This window comes from Benincasa hispida, chromosome 3 (assembly GCF_027475165.1).
Source record: "Benincasa hispida cultivar pf3 chromosome 3, pf3_genome.v1.1, whole genome shotgun sequence".
Classification (NCBI taxonomy): Eukaryota; Viridiplantae; Streptophyta; class Magnoliopsida; order Cucurbitales; family Cucurbitaceae; genus Benincasa; species Benincasa hispida.
This window is the reverse complement of record NC_143480.1, coordinates 40201818-40222512: the sequence shown is the minus strand read 5'-3', so window position 1 is coordinate 40222512 and position 20695 is coordinate 40201818. Positions and strand designations below refer to the sequence as shown.

The window sequence follows — 20695 nt, the reverse complement described above, 5'->3', positions numbered from 1 at the left end:
CATGTTTAGGGTAGGTTATGCAGTACCTAAATTTTGAGATTTGAGTTTATCTAATTTTCGAACAGGTCCCATTTTATACCCATTTGTTTTTTGACTTTTGATTTCTAAAAATTAAGCCTACAAATCCCACTTCCATCCATTAGCTTTCAAATTTTGTTGACTGCATCTTAGAAGTATTTTTAAAACTAAGTCAAATTTAGAAAACAAAAAAAAAGTAGTTTTTGTTTTTGAAATCTGACTAAGAATTGAATTCTTGTATTTAATAAAAATGTAAATCGAAAATATATTTAATTTTCAAAAATAAAAAATAAAATACGAAAATACAGCTTTAAAATTTCAAATTTAGTCCGATTTTTCAATTTTACACAATTCACGTTGTTATATATTATAATACTATGGTATAACCATAAAAATATCTGACATGTTGACAAAATCAAAAGCATGGTTATAACATGGATAAACCCAATAAAATATTATCATTAATTGAAATACGCCTAGTTTCACAGTAATGATCATGAGATACCTCTGACATCAATCCGTGAAAGGATTTTCTTGCATATCGTCAACCTTCGTGTATCAGTGATCAAAATCATAATTATACTTGATCTACATCAAGGTGCGATATTAACCTTTTGACTATGTAATATCCCAAATAAAATTATCTAGAATTAATTTATACCAAGTCTCATAACCAAAGAACTCAATTAGCAATTAGTGGAATACTTAAACCCCCTCATGAGGATTTTTTAATGCATTTGATAGGAAAAACAAAAAAGGGGAATACAGAAATAGAGTAAACCACAATATTACACTAGACTAAAACTGATGTGAAAGCAAAGAATAAAAGAAAAAGGAATTGAGAATAGTACTTTGAATGACCATCAACATATCAGATTTCATTTATTATAAATATCCCTACAAAAAAAAAAAAAAAAAAAAAAAAAAAATTAAAGCTCTACCTACGCCTTCATTAACTCCCAGTTCTCTAGCACTTCACTGTGGAACAGTAAGACTCCTACAAGTTTTTCTATTGTGACCACGGCCACCGCAAGTCCCACACAATCGCAGAGACGGTTCTTTATCAGTTGATTCAGGTTTTTCCTTCCTCGGTCTCCCACGGGACCGTTTCTCACGGTCCCGGGACCTCTTTAGGCAACGAAGAGCAATTTCCCGTGCCCTCCAAGCTTTATCATAAGATATAGTAACTCCAAGTTGTTTCTCCACATCCTTGATTATGTCATTTGGTCTATAATCAGAAGCACCTTCCTCAAACTTGGACTTGATCAGCTGACCAACCACCCAACTACTGGCTTGATGATGGTTGCGATGAAACTTTTCTGTCAAGCAAGTATGGACATTGTGGAATTTTCTTATCAAGAAGCAGTCAGAATCATTCAACTTTGACGCACGAAGTCGCCACTTGCAGCTTTTGTCTATACATATAACGAACAATAAATCTCTTGTTGAACGCCTTACTTTGAATTCAAAGTTTTCTCTTATAGCCATAAGACTTAATTTGCTCTGTACATCCTTCTTGCTTGGATAAGTCTGGCCCACTGCTATAGTATCATTAGACATCAACTGCTCAATAGTTAAATTTTTGGGTACACTCATGTTCAACTGCTCAGAATATAAGCATGGTTGAATGCTCGGGTTCAATGGATCAGTTGTTGCAAATTCTTGGATGTCTTTTCTGCCATTTTGGATGGTAAGATTATCATCAAAAGACATGTTATTTGAGGTGTGGGGATGAATTTCATCGCTACAACCGTAATTATCATTTTGCATATGCTGATTTTCTACCTCATTATCAGGTCCTCTATCATCATTACAGTCATCATGTTGATGTTGATCAACGTTTGGCATCTCATCATCACAATTCAAATCTGCCTGAGGACCACAACTTATGGCAGTCGTGTTTTGTTCTTCAATTTCAGAAAGAGCAAGAAAGGGAGGAAATTGAGAATTTTGTGCAGTAGGTGCAAAACCAGAAGTTTGATTACTTACACTTCCCGAGTCGAACGGAACTGGATAATGCACCTCCTTCTCTTGATTTAGTGATTCTCTACGTTTGATGGTGATGCACAATGGTGTTCTCCTGCCATGGTCGTCTACAAGATTCTCGCCAATGAAAAACTCGACATCTTCGTTGTCTAATATCTCTGTTGGTGGAGTTGGGACATGAGCTTTGTATAAACATTTCATTGTGGCCACAAATTCAGCTGGGTCAACTTTGACAATGTCATAAACTTTGTCCAGAAGATCATTATATGTAATCTTCTCATCAACAACAATTCCTTTTAATTTGTCACCATTGAATTCAAAACCATTCTCACTAAAAATCCAATCGCCATTATACATAACCAGAACCCGTACCGGAGACATCCTGAAAATATGATATGTTACATTAGAAACTATGAAATAACCAGTATAATTTATAGGAATGAATACATTGATTTTACAGCCTCCAACCGTTGCTCTCTTGGATCCCCCTTCACGCATAACCCAATATATATATATATTTTAGGAAACGGTAAGAATTTCACTAATAAGATAAAATTACAAAAGGATGGCCTATCAATAGGATTACAAAAAAGCTCTTTCATTAAGGGATAAGAGAAACTAAATCATAATTATAGAACAGGGGAACCAATTTACACTGAGTGAGGGCCGTATACGTAACTAAAGAAATAAGTAGTCAAAACTATGATTAGATTAGTGCCACTAAAAATACGAGTTCCTGTCAAAGGCATAACCCAATATGATCTTGCATATCCTAATTCTGGTTGTCCTAAGACATACTAATCATTACAAAATTTGGAGATGGGGATGAAAACCTTTAACCTCTTTTTATTATTATTATTATTGTTATTGTTATTATTAAAATCTGTAAGTGTCCTAGCCATTTTACACGCACCTAAACTAATCTCATGGGACAACCTGTCTGATTTTACAACATTTGGGTGCAAAGAAACTCATAATCGTAAGATATTAAATCTTAGATAGGAGGCTACCATAGATTGAACCCATTCTATTTAAGTCCTTTATTAAACTTCTAACCTCTTGGTCAATGTCACATGAGCTAGGCCTAAGTTGACGACTAATTGCTATACTTGGAGTTTTTTTTTGGTACAAATGTCCAAACAATATAAGAAAGTTAAGATGTAATCCAGTATAAACGCCTGAAATAAGCAAGGGTTTATTAGGATGGGTACTTTGAAAAATGTTTCCATCTATAGGTTTCTATGCAAGACCTTCAAGAATGAACTAGGTTTCATTAAGGAGGCTAAACCCTTGATTTCGAATTGCAGAAATCACTCTTGACAAACACAAATGGATTAACTTGTTTTTGACCTCCCTCAACTGAACCAGCTGCAGCATTATTTTGCAGCTTGCAAAAAACAGAACAAACATTTTAAGGATAAAGATAAAAATTGCTACCTTCATAAAAAACCAAACGATAAAGAAACAAAAGGGCATCGACACAAAACTTATTTCAGTATATAACTCAAACGAAAACAAACAACCCCAAATGAAAAATTTGAAAAAAAAAGAAGAAGAAGAAGAAAAAGAAACTTCTTGAGAATTAACAAAACCCTAGATAACAAAATCGAAACAAAATAGGTTTAAGAAGTAAACGAACCCCATCAACCATTAATGTCAATATTTGATATCGATTTTAGGGGCTTGAGAACCAAATGCGCATTGCGAACCGCGAGAATTGGAGTAATTTCGAGTGGAACCGAAAAACTTACAGAACGGGATAGAATTAGAGAAATCAAGAAGTGTTGTTTGAGCGAGGAAGAAGACCGCCGGGGCAGCGTGACGGTGGGGCTGATTTTCGCGCTACGGCAGAGGTAGTTTTTTTCGCGTGGCTACCAGATGGGGTTTTTCTGGGTCCCAAATGTCGACCATTTTCTTTCACGTCACCTTTTTTTTCCCTCCTCTCCAACGCAAAATAGGGTAATATCAAATTTAGGGTAAATAATAAATTATATGGAGAAAATTACCCAAATGGCCTATTTTAGAGGTCCAAAATGTAAAATATTTAACTCTTTCAAAAAATTGGTAATTGACCTTCTATTGACGTCATGGACATGTGAAGATATAGATTTGTCTTTCTTTCTTCCTCTTCTTCTCCAAGCATTTTTTTCTTCTTCTCTTCTTCTTCCTCTTATTTTCTAGCGAGCAATCAGACCTACTTGTGCGTGCTAACCCTTGAGTCTTCCAATCTTTTGATCAAATCGTCACTTGAGAGCAAAGAATTAGTGCCCAAACGCTAGAGACCGAGACTAGCAAAGGATGAGAGAGCAAGACAACAAGAGAGAAGGGAGTGACCAATGAGAGAAGGAAAGGGAGCGAGAGAACGAGAGAGCGAAGAGCGAAAAAGCCCATTTCGTGTGCGTGTGAGGGTTTTGTTTTAGTAATTTTACCTAAATTTGACGTTAGCAAAAGTTTTTAAAAAAAAAAAAAAACCTCGTTTTCAAAAAGAATGACAAATCTCATTTTCCCCAAGTTTGGGTCATTTGTGCAAAAACCCAAATTATATGTTTGATTTTGTCACACCCTTTCCCAGGCTATCTTCTTAACCTGGAAAGAGATGCGAGGAGAATAAGTACCAACCCTCTGATGACAACCACTGTCTATCTAACACCTGAAACTTGTCTACTCGCCTTTGCATAACCTGATAAGCAAGTATATATATGTATTTCCATACATCTCAACTTAAGCCTTAGTGGCAATGAAAACTCAGATAACTTGCATAAACTTAGTTTATCATATGACAAGCTTTACATATAAATTTACAGTCCAAACTTCACATAAGAGGACCCATAGACATCATTACAGACTTTGGTACTACCCTTTCCCAGCTAGTATGTACATGATTACATGACAATCAAAACTTGATATAGACCTAGCAGACTTCTTGGGTTGACAAAGATCTTCTAGAAGTTGAGTGGCAGACTAACAGTTGTAAGCTAGGCACCGGAAACTCGATTGCTACATGAAGAGTGAGAACATTTTGAAAACGTGAATTGGGAATTCTATTGAGTGACCGTTTTAATAACTAAGCATACTTTGAGTATAAAAGAAACTACTGTAAATCGTGTCGATGTTCAGAATTTCAGGATTATAAACATGCTTAAAAATAAATAACGTTGGCAAGAGCATATCATTTCATAGATGTATCAGAAATCCTTGAAAACATAGTATAACTTATTCAAATCTCATTAGGTATTCAATTTATAACTTGTACTCTTACTTGAGGTAGAGTCGACTCAATACTCCTAATGTCAATAACTCTCGTATGTGCACGTATAAATGCCCCTAAAAGCCTAATCACCCTAGCACTTGGCCCAAAGCCTATAGGTGTACTAAAGTGGGTCCCAAAAACCATTATATGTATATAATAATGAGTTCCCTAGATACCTTAATCTCCTTGAGTATTAGGATCCTGGATACCTTCATCTCTTTAAGTATCGGGAATTAGGGTACATGAAACATTTCTTTACAAATCATGCTTGAATATGAATTCATTTAACATTCCGTAAATAGCTTAGCATTTTAATTATACACGATGCTTTAAGAAACATATTAGGAATGCTTTGTCATCATTGAAATCATGCTTAAAATTTATCACGGGAAAATCTAGCATTTAAGCTCATTAAAAGAAATTATTATCGTAACATAGCATTAGAAACTTTGAAGCATATTGCTCACATAACAGAAATGCATGCTTTAAGATGCTTTAGAAATATTAGAGCATATGACTTACAAACCACATTTATCAAAGAGTTAACTTATCTCAAATGAAATCATGCATTGAAAGGATTTAAGGAATGAAGGAACTCTGATCAAAGAGAACCTATGAGCGGAAGCAAGATTGTTCCAAATTCATTGTGACAAAATTACAAGCATTCACAAATATATAAACTAGTTATGCATTTCAGAACAAATTACGACTTGCTTTCATAAATAAATACAAAGGGAACGAGAGACTTACCTTTGAAGAACTCTTCTTTCACAGGTCTCTCGCTCTTGTGAAGACTTGGATTAGCACCTCTCGTTGTCGCTACGATCGTCTACCCAATCCTCTGGTCAATCACGAATAAGCTTCTCTACGAACAGGCATCCTTTCGGACACCACCACTCAGTAACTTTGGTATTCTCGGAGTGAGAATCTAGGAGGTGTGGGCTCTGTTGGATTTGGTAGAGGGAAGGAGGAAACAATGATCGAACTCAACGACCAAGAAAGTGGGAGAATATAGTGTCTATCGTATAGACTTTGTGCTTGATCGTTTAGTAAAATTTAGTAGGTACACGATTGTTTAGGAAAAAGCAGCTTGATCGCTTACACGATCGTTTAATGAATCTCGCTAGCCACGCGCTCATTTAGGCAAAAGCTATACGATTGTTTAGATAATGGTGTGTGTACACGATTGTTTAGAAAAACACTTGAAGCTGTTGTACAGTCTCTCGTGCTAAACGATTGGCAATGTACTTAAATGATGCGATTCTGTGATTCTTCTTCAAAAATGAATGTAAGATTGTATCAATAGCAGCGGAAGCACAAGGATCATCTAAGCACTCAAATTCACTAATTTTGGCAAAATATAAAGCATGCTTTTGCGGAAAAAAATGAATTTCAAGACATACCTCTTGTAAAACTTCTTCAAAGCTCCTCCACCAGCTGCTATCTTCTCTAAATCTTGTTGTAGACTACTTCAAGATCTTCCCTACTATTCTCTTGGTGCTCTAGATTGAGTTGTGAGACTCAAAACAAGCTTGAATCAAGGGTAGAAGGAGAAATGCTCACTACAGAAAACTAGTTGAAGAACTCTTTCTTCAAATCCAATTTTCTCTCAAAATCTCTATTGATTGCATGCCCGATTTTCACTCCAATCTCTTCATTATATTACAGTCAACATGCAAAGAGAAGAGTTGCATGAGTTGTATCTCATGCTTGGAGAAGACAAGGCCAGGATATTGATTCATGTGTGAGCTACTTAAGTGATGGATAATGGAAAAACCCTTTTTTCCATTTTGTGTGTTTTGTTTGTTTTTCCTTTTCTAATTTTATCTCAAAAATCAAAATTTGATTTTATAAAATCTATTTTGATTTTTAAAAATGAAAAAAATAATTAATTTCATAAATTAAATATTAAATAAAACTTAATTAATTAAATAAAATATTAAATTAATTTTAACACATATCCATCTTTATATATTTAAATCATATTTAAATATATATATATATATATATATATATATATATTCTCCTATTCTGTTTAATTCTAAAATTAAACATATAATTATATCTCATATAATTACTAACTCCCTTAATTCTAATCTGAACGTTTCAAATTAACTTATCACGCTATTCTAGAGTTAGTCTGTTACGAGCTAGTAGGGGAAACTCGCGGACCTACAGATCACGGGGTCCAACGATCCAAGATTAATTGGCTAAACACATTAGACCAAATTAATCCACATTCGTTAACCAATGAGTCACTCCACTAAAGCCCATAGTTGCACTCCCCTCATTGTAGATATATTATGTCCACATGATTTAACCATAATCAGTAAGTCGACCCTTCACAAGTTGTTCGTAATAATGGTTGGGTCAAATATCTGTTTTACCCCCGAGATTACGTCTTATTCCCCAAGTCTCTACTGATCCTCTAATGAACAACTGGTATGTGATCCATTCACTAAACCAAACTCTCTCAGCCCAGTGAGAGGGTGGGACCCCTTATTCAAGACCTGGATTCAGTACTTGAGAGAATAACCTTTCTCCTATCCACAAATCGGGTAAGTGTGAACTCCGTCTTGCATCCTATGTCCCTAGCTATCTATCCGGTCTTACCCCTAAAATGGGAGTCTTATTGAGCTGACGCTATTGAGCCAACTCTCAACTATGCAAACTAAGGGCAATCTCGAATAAAGAGAAGTTCATAGTTAGCTTAGGATTAAGATCGAGTTACCTAGGTCATCTAAATGAAATAGTCAGTCTTAAACAGTAAACAACGTTATAAAGTAAGAGTGACTTATTTCTTGGTTCTGATCTTATGCAAACTCATTACATAGGACGCCCCCACTCCTCATATCATAACATGTACGAATTAGGATCACATTGTATGTAGCACTTTACAACTCTTTGTAACAACTACAGAGTTGGCCGCATCCAATGGTATTACCAGAATAAGGTACCCAACCCCATTCATGTACCATAGATCATTTTGACTATTTACTCGAACCTGATCCACTCTTATGTCTCCACATAAAGTTCAAGTACTCATACAATAGTCATGGGTCTTAGTTTATTGGATTTAGACTTTCATACAATTTATGAGATTAATAACAAGTATATTAATAATAGAAAATGTTTATTATTTTGCAAACTGCGAGTTTTTAGGATATAAAACCCAATAATACTCCCACTTGGACTAAAACTCCAGTGGATCAATATATACAAATATATACAATGTTGAGTTTACATGGAGAGAATAAAATGTACAAATACAATAAACTAAGGCATTACAATACCCACAAATTCTCCCATTTACCCTAGTGATACAAAACTCGTAGACCTAGTCCTACTAGGTGACTCTCGAATACTTTAGCCGAAAAGGCCTTCGTAAATGGACCAACTATGTTTCTTCTGTTGATTCGCTTGCAGCTACATACTCAACTTCCATTGTGGAGTCCACAATACAACTCTGCTTGATGCTTCTCTACACAACTGCTCCTCCATTAAGAGTGAATATTGACCACGAAGTTGATTTCCTCGAATCAATATCGGTTTGAAAGTCAGAATCAGTGTATCCAATAAGGATCATATCCTTAGAACCATATAAAAGCATATAATCTCTCATTCTTCAAAGATACTTGAGAATGTTTTTAACAGCGGTCCAATGGTCATAATAAGGATTGGACTAAAATCTGCTGACAATTCCTATGGCATAGCATATATCGGGACGAGTACATAATATTGCATACATCAAACTCCCAACTGCAGATGCATATGAAATTCGATTCATCTCCTCAACTTCTTGAGGTGTCTTAAGACTCTGTTCTTTAGACAGGTGAATTCCATGCCTGAAAGGTAAAGATCCTTTCTTGGAATTTTGTATTTTATACCTAGACAACATCTGGTCTATATAAGATGCTTGAGATAATGCTAATATTCTGTTCTTGCGATCTGAAATATTTGGATTCCAAAAACATACTATGCTTCTCCCTAATCTTTCATTTGGAATTGTGAAGCCAGCCATCTCTTAACGTCAGCTGATATTCTACCTCATTCCTAATGAGTAGAATATCATCGACATACAACACTAGAAAAGCATCAGTTTTGTTGACGATTTTCTGGTATACACAAGGTTCGTCAATATTTTGTTCAAAGCCATAAGATTTGATCGCATCTTCAAATCTCATATTCCAGGATCTAGAAGCTTGTTTTAATCCATAAATGGATCGATTAAGCTTGCAAACCTTTTGCTTTTGACCCTGTTGTATAAACCCTTCTGGTTGAGACATATAGATACTCTCTTCAAGTTAGTCATTCAAAAAAGCTGTCGTGACCCATTTGCCACATTTCATAATCATAAAATGTGGCTATAGACGAGTATTCCAATAGACTTTATCATGGCAACTAGAGAGAAGGTAGAACAAAATCTAACCCCTCTCTTTAGGTAAACCCTTTTACCACAAGTCTAGCTTTGTAGGTCTGTACCTTACCAATTTGGTCTCATTTTCTCTTGTAGATCCACTTACAACCGATGGTTTTTACCCCTTTAGGTTGATCTACAAGATCCTAGACAGAATTGAAACACATAGATTCCATTTCAAGGTCCGTGTCTTTAATACATTGGTCTCTGTCCACATCGTTCATTGCTTGGTTGAAAGACAATGGATCCTCTAAACCATCATCTAGTATGATGACTTGAGTTTCAGCTAAACCCATGTACCGGTCAGGCTGTTGCATAACCCTTCCACTACGACGAAGCATTCTTAACTCCTAAGAAGGATGTGAAGGATCAGTTTCATCAACAACTCTTATTGACAGACCTGCTCTATCAACAACTCTTGTTGAATGACCTTCTCGATCAACAACTCTTGTTGATGCATTTGTCAATTCTCTGGACATTTCTTCTATTACTGGCTTACTGCGAGATTTATGGTTCTTTATATAATCTTCCTCTAGGAAGGTTGCATTTGTCGATACAAACACTTTATTTTCCCGAGGATCATAAAAGAAACCACCTTTTATTTCTTTTGGGTAGCCTACAAATAGACATACTTTTGAATGATGTTCCAGCTTTTTAGGATTTTGCACCAACAAATGTGCTGGACAACCCCAAATCCTAAAGTGACGTAAATTATTTCAAAAACGCTTTTCGAGGGAATTATGTTCAAAATATACACCGCAGTCTCAATTGCGTGTCCCCAAAAAGAATTTGCTAACTGAGCGTAACTTATCATGGAACGAACCATGTCCAACAAGGTTCTATTTCTCCTTTCTTCCACACTGTTCTGCTGAAGTGTGTTAAGGGCTGTGAGTTGAGACTGAATTCCATGTTCTATCAAATAATTCTAGAATTCTATGTCTATATACTCACCACCTCGATTCGATCGAAGTGTTTTAATCTTTTTACCTAATTGGTTTTCAACCTCAGCCTTATACTCTTTGAACTTTTCAAAAGTTTCAGACTTTTGGCGCATTAGGTAAACATGCCCATACTGGGAATAATCATCTATAAAACTGATGAAATATTCATACCCCCCTCTTGCTCTAACATTTAGAGGCCCACAAAGGTTTGAGTGAATCAACTCTAGGGCTTATTTGGCTCTAAGACCTCTTCCAGAAAAAGATTTGTTTGTCATTTTACCCTCAAGACAAGACTCATATGGTGGTAATGAACTGTCCTCCAACTTATTTAGATGACCGTTCTCAACCAGTCTCTCAATCTTGTTGAGATTTATGTGACCCAGTCTTAAGTGTCAAAGAGGCATTTGGAGAAATCTTCCTTTTCTTATGAGTCTTAAAAGTTGTAAACATCTCTATGTTCAAAACAACTTTGACCTCAGTTGGTTTTAACATGTACAAGTTATTTTCTAATTGCATAGCAAATCAATTTATTTTTCCATTTTAATGAACACTTCACCATTTTCAAAATAAACTTTATAAATTTGTTCTAGCAAACAAGAGACATATATTAAATTCCTTTTCATAGAAGGAATAAAATATACATTTTTCAAATAAATGTACTTATCTCCTATAAATAACTTCATATCTCCCACTATTGTGGCTGAAACAATCTCCCCGGTCCTTACCTTAAAGACCGTTTCACCTTCTGTCAACTGTCTCCAGGAACTTGTTTCCTGAAATACATGATTAGCGGCACCTGAATCAATTATCAAGATTTTATCGATTTCCACTAAACATGCTTCGATAACCAGTAAATCATATTTATCTTGTTGTTCGAATTCAATGTTCTCATCTACATAATTCATAATTTTAGATGAATTGGGAGATAGAGGACAATCCTTTATTAAAACTCTGTTGGTGTAATCCACCGCTAATAATTTATTTGTTGATTTGATTTTACTATTAATAATATCGGAAGTGAGTATTCTAGAATTCGACATGCTGATAAAATTCAAACAAATTCTAATTAACAAATTGTAACTAAATCCAAAATCAAACTTTTAGCAAAAAGTAATAATGTACCCATAACCATTATTTATTTGCAACAATAGTTAAGTGACTCAAAATATGTGCTACCGTGGGGCAGTCAGATATTCCTTCACTAAAACAAACAATTTTGACCAAACACTATCCCCGAAATAACTCTTATTCCTATAGTCATTTAGTTATCGTTTTCGGTCAAGATCTTTACTAACAACTTAGTAATTCTCGTAAGTGTGACCCGCCATTTTCAGATCTTATAGAATGGTATGATTTACCTCCAAAATAGAAGATAATATCCAAGACGGAACTATAAAACCCTATTCATTTTACTGAAGCCTGGGTTGTTCCGAATCCTATGTTACAACCCTTCGTGGGGATAGCCGTTGCTAAATGACTAGCAAAGGGCCACTTAAAGCTAACCAGCAGGCGCAACATAGGAATCTCATGGTTCAGACTAATGGAAGAGACAGTAGGATATATTGACACATATCCTTCACCCACTTATTATGAACTACTTCCTTCGTTTACCTTGATATTGACTCATACAAAACACTCTCCATAGGGAGGCCACTTCCAGGGTGACACGAAGCGTCATATGAATCTCACGGCGTAAACTATGTGAAGATGTGGCAGTTGAAATCTATTTATCGTATAATAGACTTATGTTTGAACAACTTCCTCTTATTCATCGAAATCTAGATTTAAGCTAAAAATACTTTCCATAGGGAGGTCACTTCCAGGGTGACACGAAATACCGCTTATATTTGGATTGTGAACTCTTAGAGACGTGAGAGCTAAAAATAACGTACCATATATGTTATTAATCTTCCACTGAAGTTTTCTAATAACTCTATCATATAGAAGTTATTAAACTGCCACTGAAGTGTTCTATTTTAGGTAGATTTATACTTAGGTTCTTTTCGGTTAATAAAATAACTCTAAGTCTATGTGGTTTATCCAATTATATCTCTTATAATCGGATTTTAACCTACGATGTCTAGGTGATAAACCATTTTGTTACCTCACATCACTCATATATGCTCATAAAACTGGTTACCAATGCTCAATTATTCGGCCATAATCCCTAGATAGGAGGTGTTTCGTAACCCGTCAACTTAAGTACCCCAAGCCTTAGACAGGATTATATATCGGTTGAGTTTGTAACCTAGGTTTTATAAGTTTTAAATATTAAAACAGGTGGTCAACCTACGTGAGCATGCAGCTGTTGTTTATGGATTTTAAATGTCTAACCCAATTTTATAACAACTTATAAAACTTTACACATGCTATTCATACATAACATACATAAGGCTTCAAATTTAATATAACATTTATATTAAATACGAGAAACCCTAATATGCATACTATATATTATAACAATTATAACATACTTTCAATGCATGTAACATGTTTCCTATGGTGAGATTTTAAATCTAAATGGCATACTAGATGCACATACAAGATTTATTTAATTATAACATACATAAAATGCATAAATAATTAAACACAGACTAATATGGTTTTAGTTTTGGCAAAAACAAGCAAACAGAAGCCTAACTATTACAAATCAGCTTCAAAACCTCCTTTGAACCGCTCGAACCGCTCCAAACCGAACCCAAACATCTTGAACCAGATTGGATGAGTCTGAATCGAACCATCAAAGTCTGAACCAGACCAACAAAGACATTTTAAGGTTGAACAGGATTGGACCTTGAGAAAACCGGTCAAACCGATTGCTCTCGGTCCAACCTCATCTTGCAAAGGTTGGTCGTGTAGCGCTTGGAGGTTATTGTCTTGCTCCATCCCCTTGTGTTGTGGAAGGACTACAGATCGTTTAGTGTTTGCCTTAACTAAACGATCGTTTAGCTTTATCACATAAAGCTACACGATCACTTAGTGTCTGCCAAAGTTAAACGATCGTTTAGCTTTATCGCATAAAGCTACACGATCGCTTAACTTCATCGCATAGCTATCGTATAGCTATCACATAACTATCGCTTAGTTCTATCGTATAAAACCAAACGATCGCTCAACACCATCGTCTAGCACTTCATGTCATCGTAAGTATTCACCGTAGGTAAACGATCACTTAGCTCCATCGTATAGAACATCGTCACATCGTTCAACATCGTAGGTAAGCGATTGTTTAGTTCCATCGCATAGAAACTTCAACGCATCGCTTAGCACTTCGTCTACACGATCGCTTAGCTCCACATCTAAACGATCGCTCAGCACTATCGTGTAGCACTTCATCACATCGTTTAGCACGCATTGTTGCTAAATGATCGCATAGTACCATCATATAGTAAATTCAACGTATCTTTAGTTCCTACACTAAAACTAAACAATCGCTTAATGCTATCGTATAGCAAGTTGAACGCATCGCTTAGCTCCAGCAGGTACACTACCGTCTAGTGTTCAACATCAAACGACCAGCGCCCATTGTTATACGATTGTCTAGCTTTTCTTCACATCGTGTAGTGTCTGGAGCTAGACGATCGTTTAGCAGCTGGAACCTCAATAACGATTCTGAGCAGAAGCTGAAAATTTGGAACAACGGCTCGACCTCTTCACTTGTTTCTTCGTTTTACAACTTAATTTCAACTCTAATGACTCCAAATAAATTATAGACTCTTGGGAACACATTAAAGCTCATCAAGCAAGAGCCAATTACAAATTTAAATGAGAAATTAAAGAGAATTAAACAGCCAAAACTCTGAAAACCATATCAATGCATCAGTTTCATATTTCACATAAAACACCCACCAAACCAAAATTAAACCGAATTGAATGCTTATTTAATACTCTGATACCAATTGTAGGATTGTATCAACAGCAGCGGAAGCACAAGGATTATCTAAGCACTCAAATTCACTAATTTTGGCAAAATACAAAGCATGCTTTTTCAGAAAAAAAAATGAGTTTCAAAACATATCTCTTGTAGAACTTCTTCAAAGCTCCTTCACCAGCTGCTATCTTTTCCAAATCTTGTAGACCACCTCAAGATCTCCTCACTATTCTCTTGGTGCTTTAGATTGATTTGTGGGACTTCAAACAAGCTTGAATCAAGGGTAGAAGAAGAAATGCTCACTGCAGAAAACTAGCTGAAGAACTCTTTCTTCAAACCCAATTTTCTCTCAAAATCTCTATTGATTGCATGCCCGATTTTCACTTCAATCTCTTCATTATATTGTAGATCAACATGCAAAGAGAAGAGTTACATGAGTTGCAGCTCATGCTTGGAGAAGACAAGGCCAAGATATTGCTTCATGTGTGAGCTACTTAGATTATGGATGATGGAAAAATACTTTTTTCCATTTTATGTGTTTTGTTTGTTTTTCCTTTTCCAATTTTATCTCAAAAATCAAAGTTTGATTTTATAAAATCTATTTTGATTTTAAAAAATGAAAAAAAAATAATTAATTTCATAAATTAATTATTAAATAAAACTTAATTAATTTAATATCAAATATAAATTAATTTTAACACATATCCATCTTTATATATTTAAATCATATTTAAATATATATATTCTCCTATTTCGTTTAATTCTAAAATTAAACATATAATTACTAGTTCCCTTAATTCTAATCTGAACATTTCAAATTAATTTATCACGCTATTCTAGAGCTAGTCCATTACGAGCTAGTAGAGAGACCTCGCGGACATACAGATCATGGACTCCAACGATCCGAGATGAGTTGGCTAAACTCATTAGACCAAATTAATCCCCATACATTAACTAATGGGTCACTCCACTAAAGCTCATAGTTGCACTCCCCTCACTGTAGATATATTATGTCCACATGATTTAAGCATAATCAACAAGTCGACCCTTCACAGGTTGTTCGTACTAATGGCTGGGTCAAATATCTATTTTACCCCCGAGATTACATCTTATTCCTCAAGTCCCTATGATCCTCTAATGAACAATTGGTTTGTGATCCAATCACTAAACCAAACTCTCTCAGCCTAGTGAGAGGGTAGGGCCCCTTGTTCAAGACCTGGATTCAGTACTTAAGAGAACAACTTTTCTTCTATCCCTAAATCGGGTAGGTGTGAACTCCGTCTTGCACCCTATGTCCTCAGCTATCTATCCGGTCTTACCCCTGAAATGGGAGTCTTATTGAGCCGGTGTTGTTGAGCCAACTCTCAACTATGCAAATCTAAGGACAATCCCGAATAAACAGGAGTTCATAGTTAGCTTAGGATTAAGATCGAGTTACCTAGGTCATCTAGGTGAAATAGTCAGCCTTAAATAGTAAACAATGTTATAAAGTAAGAGTGACTTATTTCTTGGTCCTAATCTTATGCAAACTCATTACATAGGACGCCCTCACTCCTCATGTCATAACATGTACGAATTAGGAACACGTCGTATGTAGCACTTTACAACTCTTTGTAACAACTACAGAGTTGGCCGCATCCAATGGTATTACCAGAATAAGGTACCCAACCCTATTCATGTACCATAGATCATTTTGACTATTTACTCGAACCTGATTCACTCTTATGTCTCCACATAAAGTTCAAGTACTCATACAATAGTCATGGGTATTAGTTTATTGGATTTAGACTTTCATACAATTTATGAGATCAATAACAAGGATATTAATAATAGAAAATGTTTATTATTTTGCAAACTGCGAGTTTTTAGGATATAAAACCCAATAATACTCCCACTTGGACTAAAACTCCAGTGGATCAATATATACAAATATATACAATGTTGAGTTTACATGGAGAGAATAAAATGTACAAATACAATAAACTAGGGGATTATAATACCCACAAATTCTCCCACTTGCCCTAGCGATACAAAACTCATAGACCTAGTCTTACTAGGTGACCCTCGAACACTTTAGCCGAGAGGGCCTTCGTAAATGGACCAACTATGTTTCTTTTGCTAATTCGCTTGCAGCTACATACTCAACTTCCATTTTAGAGTCCACAATACAACTCTGCTTGATGCTTCTCCACACAACTGCTCCTCCGTTAAGAGTGAATACTGACCCCGGAGTTGATTTCCTCGAATCAACATCGGTCTGAAAGTTAGAATTAGTGTATCCAGTAAGGATCAGATGCTTAGAACCATACATGAGCATATAATCTCTCGTTCTCCAAAGATACTGGAGAATATTTTTAACAGCAGTTCAATAGTCATGACCAGGATTGGACTAAAATCTGCTGACAATTCCTACGGCATAGCGTATATCGGGACGAGTACACAATATTGCATACATCAAACTCCCAACTGCAAATGCATATGGAATTCGATTCATCTCCTCAACTTCTTGAGGTGTCTTAGGACTCTGTTCTTTAGACAGGTGAATTCCATGCCTGAAAGGTAAAGATCCTTTCTTGAAATTTTGCATTTTATACCTAAACAACATCTTGTCTATATAAGATTCTTGAGATAATGCTAATGTTCTGTTCTTGCAATTCCGAACTATTTGGATTCCAAGAACATACTGTGTTTCTCCTAAATCTTTCATTTGGAATTGTGAAGCCAGTCATCTCTTAATGTTAACTAGATATTCTACCTCATTCCCAATTAGTAGAATATCATCAACATACAACACCAGAAAAGGGATAGTTTTGTTGATGATTTTCTTGTATACACAAGGTTCGTCAATATTTTGTTCAAAGCCATAAGATTTGATCGCAATGTTAAATCTCATATTCTAGGATCTAGAAGCTTGTTTTAATCTATAAATGGATCGATTAAGCTTGCAAACCTTTTGCTCTTGACTCTGCTGTATGAACCCTTCTGGTTGAGACATATAGATACTCTCTTCAAGATAGCCATTAAAAAAAGTTGTCTTGACATCCATTGCCATATTTCATAATCATAAAATGTGGCAATGGACAAAAGTATTCTAATAGACTTTATCATGGAAATTGGAGAGATGGTTTCCTCAAAATCTAACCTCTCTCTTTGGGTAAACTCTTTTGCCACAAATTTAGCTTTGTAGGTCTGTACCTTACTAGTTTGGTTCCGTTTTCTCTTTTAGATCCACTTACAACTGATGGGTTTTACCCCTTCAGGTTGATCTACAAGATCCTAGACAGAATTAAAATACATTGATTCTATTTCAAGGTCCATGGCTTTAATCCATTGGTCTTTGTCTACATCGTTCGTTGCTTGGTTAAAAGATAATGGATCATCTAAACCATCATCTGGTATGATGACATGAGTTTCAATTAGACCCATGTACCGGTCAGGCTATTGCATAACCCTCCCACTACGACAAGGCATTCTCAACTCTTGAGAAGGATGTGAAGTATTAGTTTCATCAACAACTCTTGTTGTTCTTGGCCAACACGTCACTAAGATTCGCCAAGATATAGGCTCGGGCTTTCTCGTTTGCCCGTGTCCAATGCTCGTAATCGTTCAAACATTTCGAGTAGCGTTCTGAGGTGGAATAGAAGGATAGCCCTCCGTAAGGAAAAACTTTAGATCCTCGATGATGAGTATTGCCGTGAGCATATGTTTACAACTTGAATAGTTTTGGCAATTCAGTTTTTTGGTGCTAAGTAAACTGATAGTGGCTATAGCCATTGAAAACCGTTGCTGAAAAAATAATAAACTTTTATAAGACTTTGCAAAACCAAATTTTTAACCAATTAGTTTTAGCAAAACAGTTTCCAAGTACCCTAAGTGATAAGACTTCTATTTTGCAATGATGCCCTGGCGAGACAGGACAAACGTCACCGGTGGGGTGATTAGATGTCTCTTCACTGGGATGAGACGTTTTCAACTATTAGGTAGAACCAACTCTTGGAACTGAACCTAACAGCTACCATTTGTTCGGTCCAGAATTATTAACCCTGAACAATTCTGCGTAAGTGTAACCCTTCATTTTCGTCCCTAGAGTCCCGCCCTAATGCGCCCACTGTAACGAAAAAGTAGATTAAGACAAGAGACTAAGTAAACCTCTTACAGGAGATCAAATAAAGAAATGCACAAAACAACCATCCTATAAGGAGACACTCCTAGGGTGCCTCGAGGCGATACGCAGAAACTTTATTTAATCCAACCAGAGAGACCGTGGAATATGTTGTCGTACTTCCCGCTCCCACTTACTATGAACATTCTCTCCATCCATCTTGATATTGACCTACCTAAACATCATCCTTTATGGAGGCACTCCCAAGGTGTCACGAGGCCGAGGATAGATCTCACGGTGTAAACTACGAGGGAGAAATGCGAGAGGTTTAAATGAAGCATTAAATGTGTTGGGATTGGTGTCCTAATTCTCCCGGAGTCTCGTTGTTTTGTAAATATACACATTATTCAATTAATAGAATAAGTGTTATTTAATTCTGACATTTACTCATATCCAATAAACAAAGCTCTTTGGTTATCTTATGTTAACTTAAGCATGTTTATGTGATATACAAGTGGATCATGCCTTAAGTGATAACCTATCGGTATGTAGTATAAGGATTAAGGTGGGATACCTGATCCTGGTGACACTACGGATATGACCCGCTTTGTAGAGGTTTGTAAATGTTGTAAACTACTATAGATGGTAGATCCTGACCATTCATGTGGAGACGTGGAGCGGGGGTGTCCTATACAAAGAGTTTGTATAAGACCTGGACCACGAGATGATTAGACTCTGTATATAACGTCGTTGATACTAGAGACTTACATCTCACCTAAACGACTATAGGTGACACGACCTCAATCCTGAGTTTTTTGGGAACTTCTGCCTTTGAGGGCAGTACTTTGATTAGTGTGGGTGAGAGTGGCCAGATTGCCAACTCAACATGCCTACCTTTTTGGGGACTTATTTGATATGGGAGTTGGGAACTCATTCCACAAGATGGAATTCAATACTTTCCCGAAGCAGGGATAAGTAGAGAGATTGCTCCCTAAGGGCTGATTCCGGGGCTTGAACATAGTGGCCACAACTTCTCTTTGGAAGAGAAGACTCAGTCATAGTAGGACTATGAAATATGTTCATTAGAGGGATCAGTGGTACTTAAGGAGACAAATGTAACTACAGGGGCATAACGGTTATTGGCCCAACTGTACTTACGAGCGATCTGTGAAGGGTTGTCGCACTACTGATTGATTAAGATGGACACATAATATATCTGTGGTAAGGAGAGTTCAACTGTCGGTCTTTAGTGGAATGTCTGGCAGTTAACGAATGGTGGATCCCGTGACTAAAGAGTTTAGTCAGTTATTCACGTACCGTTGAAGCTTCGAGCTACAGGTCCATAAGGTCCCCTTGGTAGCTCAATAGATTCAGTTGAGGATCAGTTCTTGATGTTGATTTGAAATGTTCAAATTGACAATAGGTATTTTGATTATATATGATATAATCGGTTTGATGTATGAGATACATCTAGTGGAGGATTGATGTAAATGAGATTTATATTAAGTACCATGGAATAGAAAAAGAACTATGGTTTATATGTTTCATGAGATGAAATATTAAAACTATAGGTTATAAATATAGTATGATAAGTTGGTTACCATTTATGTTTATAATAATATTAATTATTGGATAATTAATTCTTTTTCTTTTAAATAACCAAAGTAGTGGGTGGTTATTGAATCATGGTAACCGTGAATTTAAAAGGAAAATGATTTTCCTATATTGAAAAGAGGTTTTTTAAAAAAAATGGAAAAAGATTTGAGTTTTCTCTCCGCGCAAAAAGAAACTCATGAAGTCGTCAAGTAAATTTGAATTTACTAAACGACGGCTAGGCGAGCTAAACGATCGCGCAGAGTAAAGTAAAATGATTGTACAGTATTTACTAAATGATCGCATAGTTTTGCTAGATGATCGATGGCCCAAGGTAAACGATCGTGTAGAGCTATAGGCGACAGACCCAGCTAAACGATGAGTTAAACGATCACATAGCTTTTGCTAGACGATCGCTTAGCTTTATCTAAACGATTGGGCATCGACCTATATGATAGATCTCCACCATCTCCCACTTGCCCAGTCGTATACACGATCGGTGTTTCCTCCATTCGTC

At 36.0% G+C, this 20695-nt stretch overlaps 1 protein-coding gene across 2 annotated transcripts; it reads right to left on the bottom strand.

Annotated features, from left to right (window-relative positions):
* Positions 1 to 869: 869 nt before the first annotated feature.
* Positions 870 to 3955, bottom strand: LOC120072701 (uncharacterized). Of its 2 annotated transcripts, none has more exons than XM_039025156.2 (2): positions 3756 to 3955; positions 870 to 2386 (listed from the first exon to the last, which is right to left on the bottom strand). In XM_039025156.2, exon 2 carries the CDS (start codon positions 2383 to 2385, stop codon positions 994 to 996), a length of 1392 nt encoding a protein of 463 aa, XP_038881084.1. In that variant the 5' UTR covers position 2386; positions 3756 to 3955; the 3' UTR covers positions 870 to 993. The 2 variants fall into 2 exon arrangements, with proteins under 2 accessions (XP_038881084.1, XP_038881083.1); XM_039025155.2 differs by having other exon boundaries at positions 3644 to 3909.
* Between the last annotated feature and the right edge of the window lie 16740 nt (positions 3956 to 20695).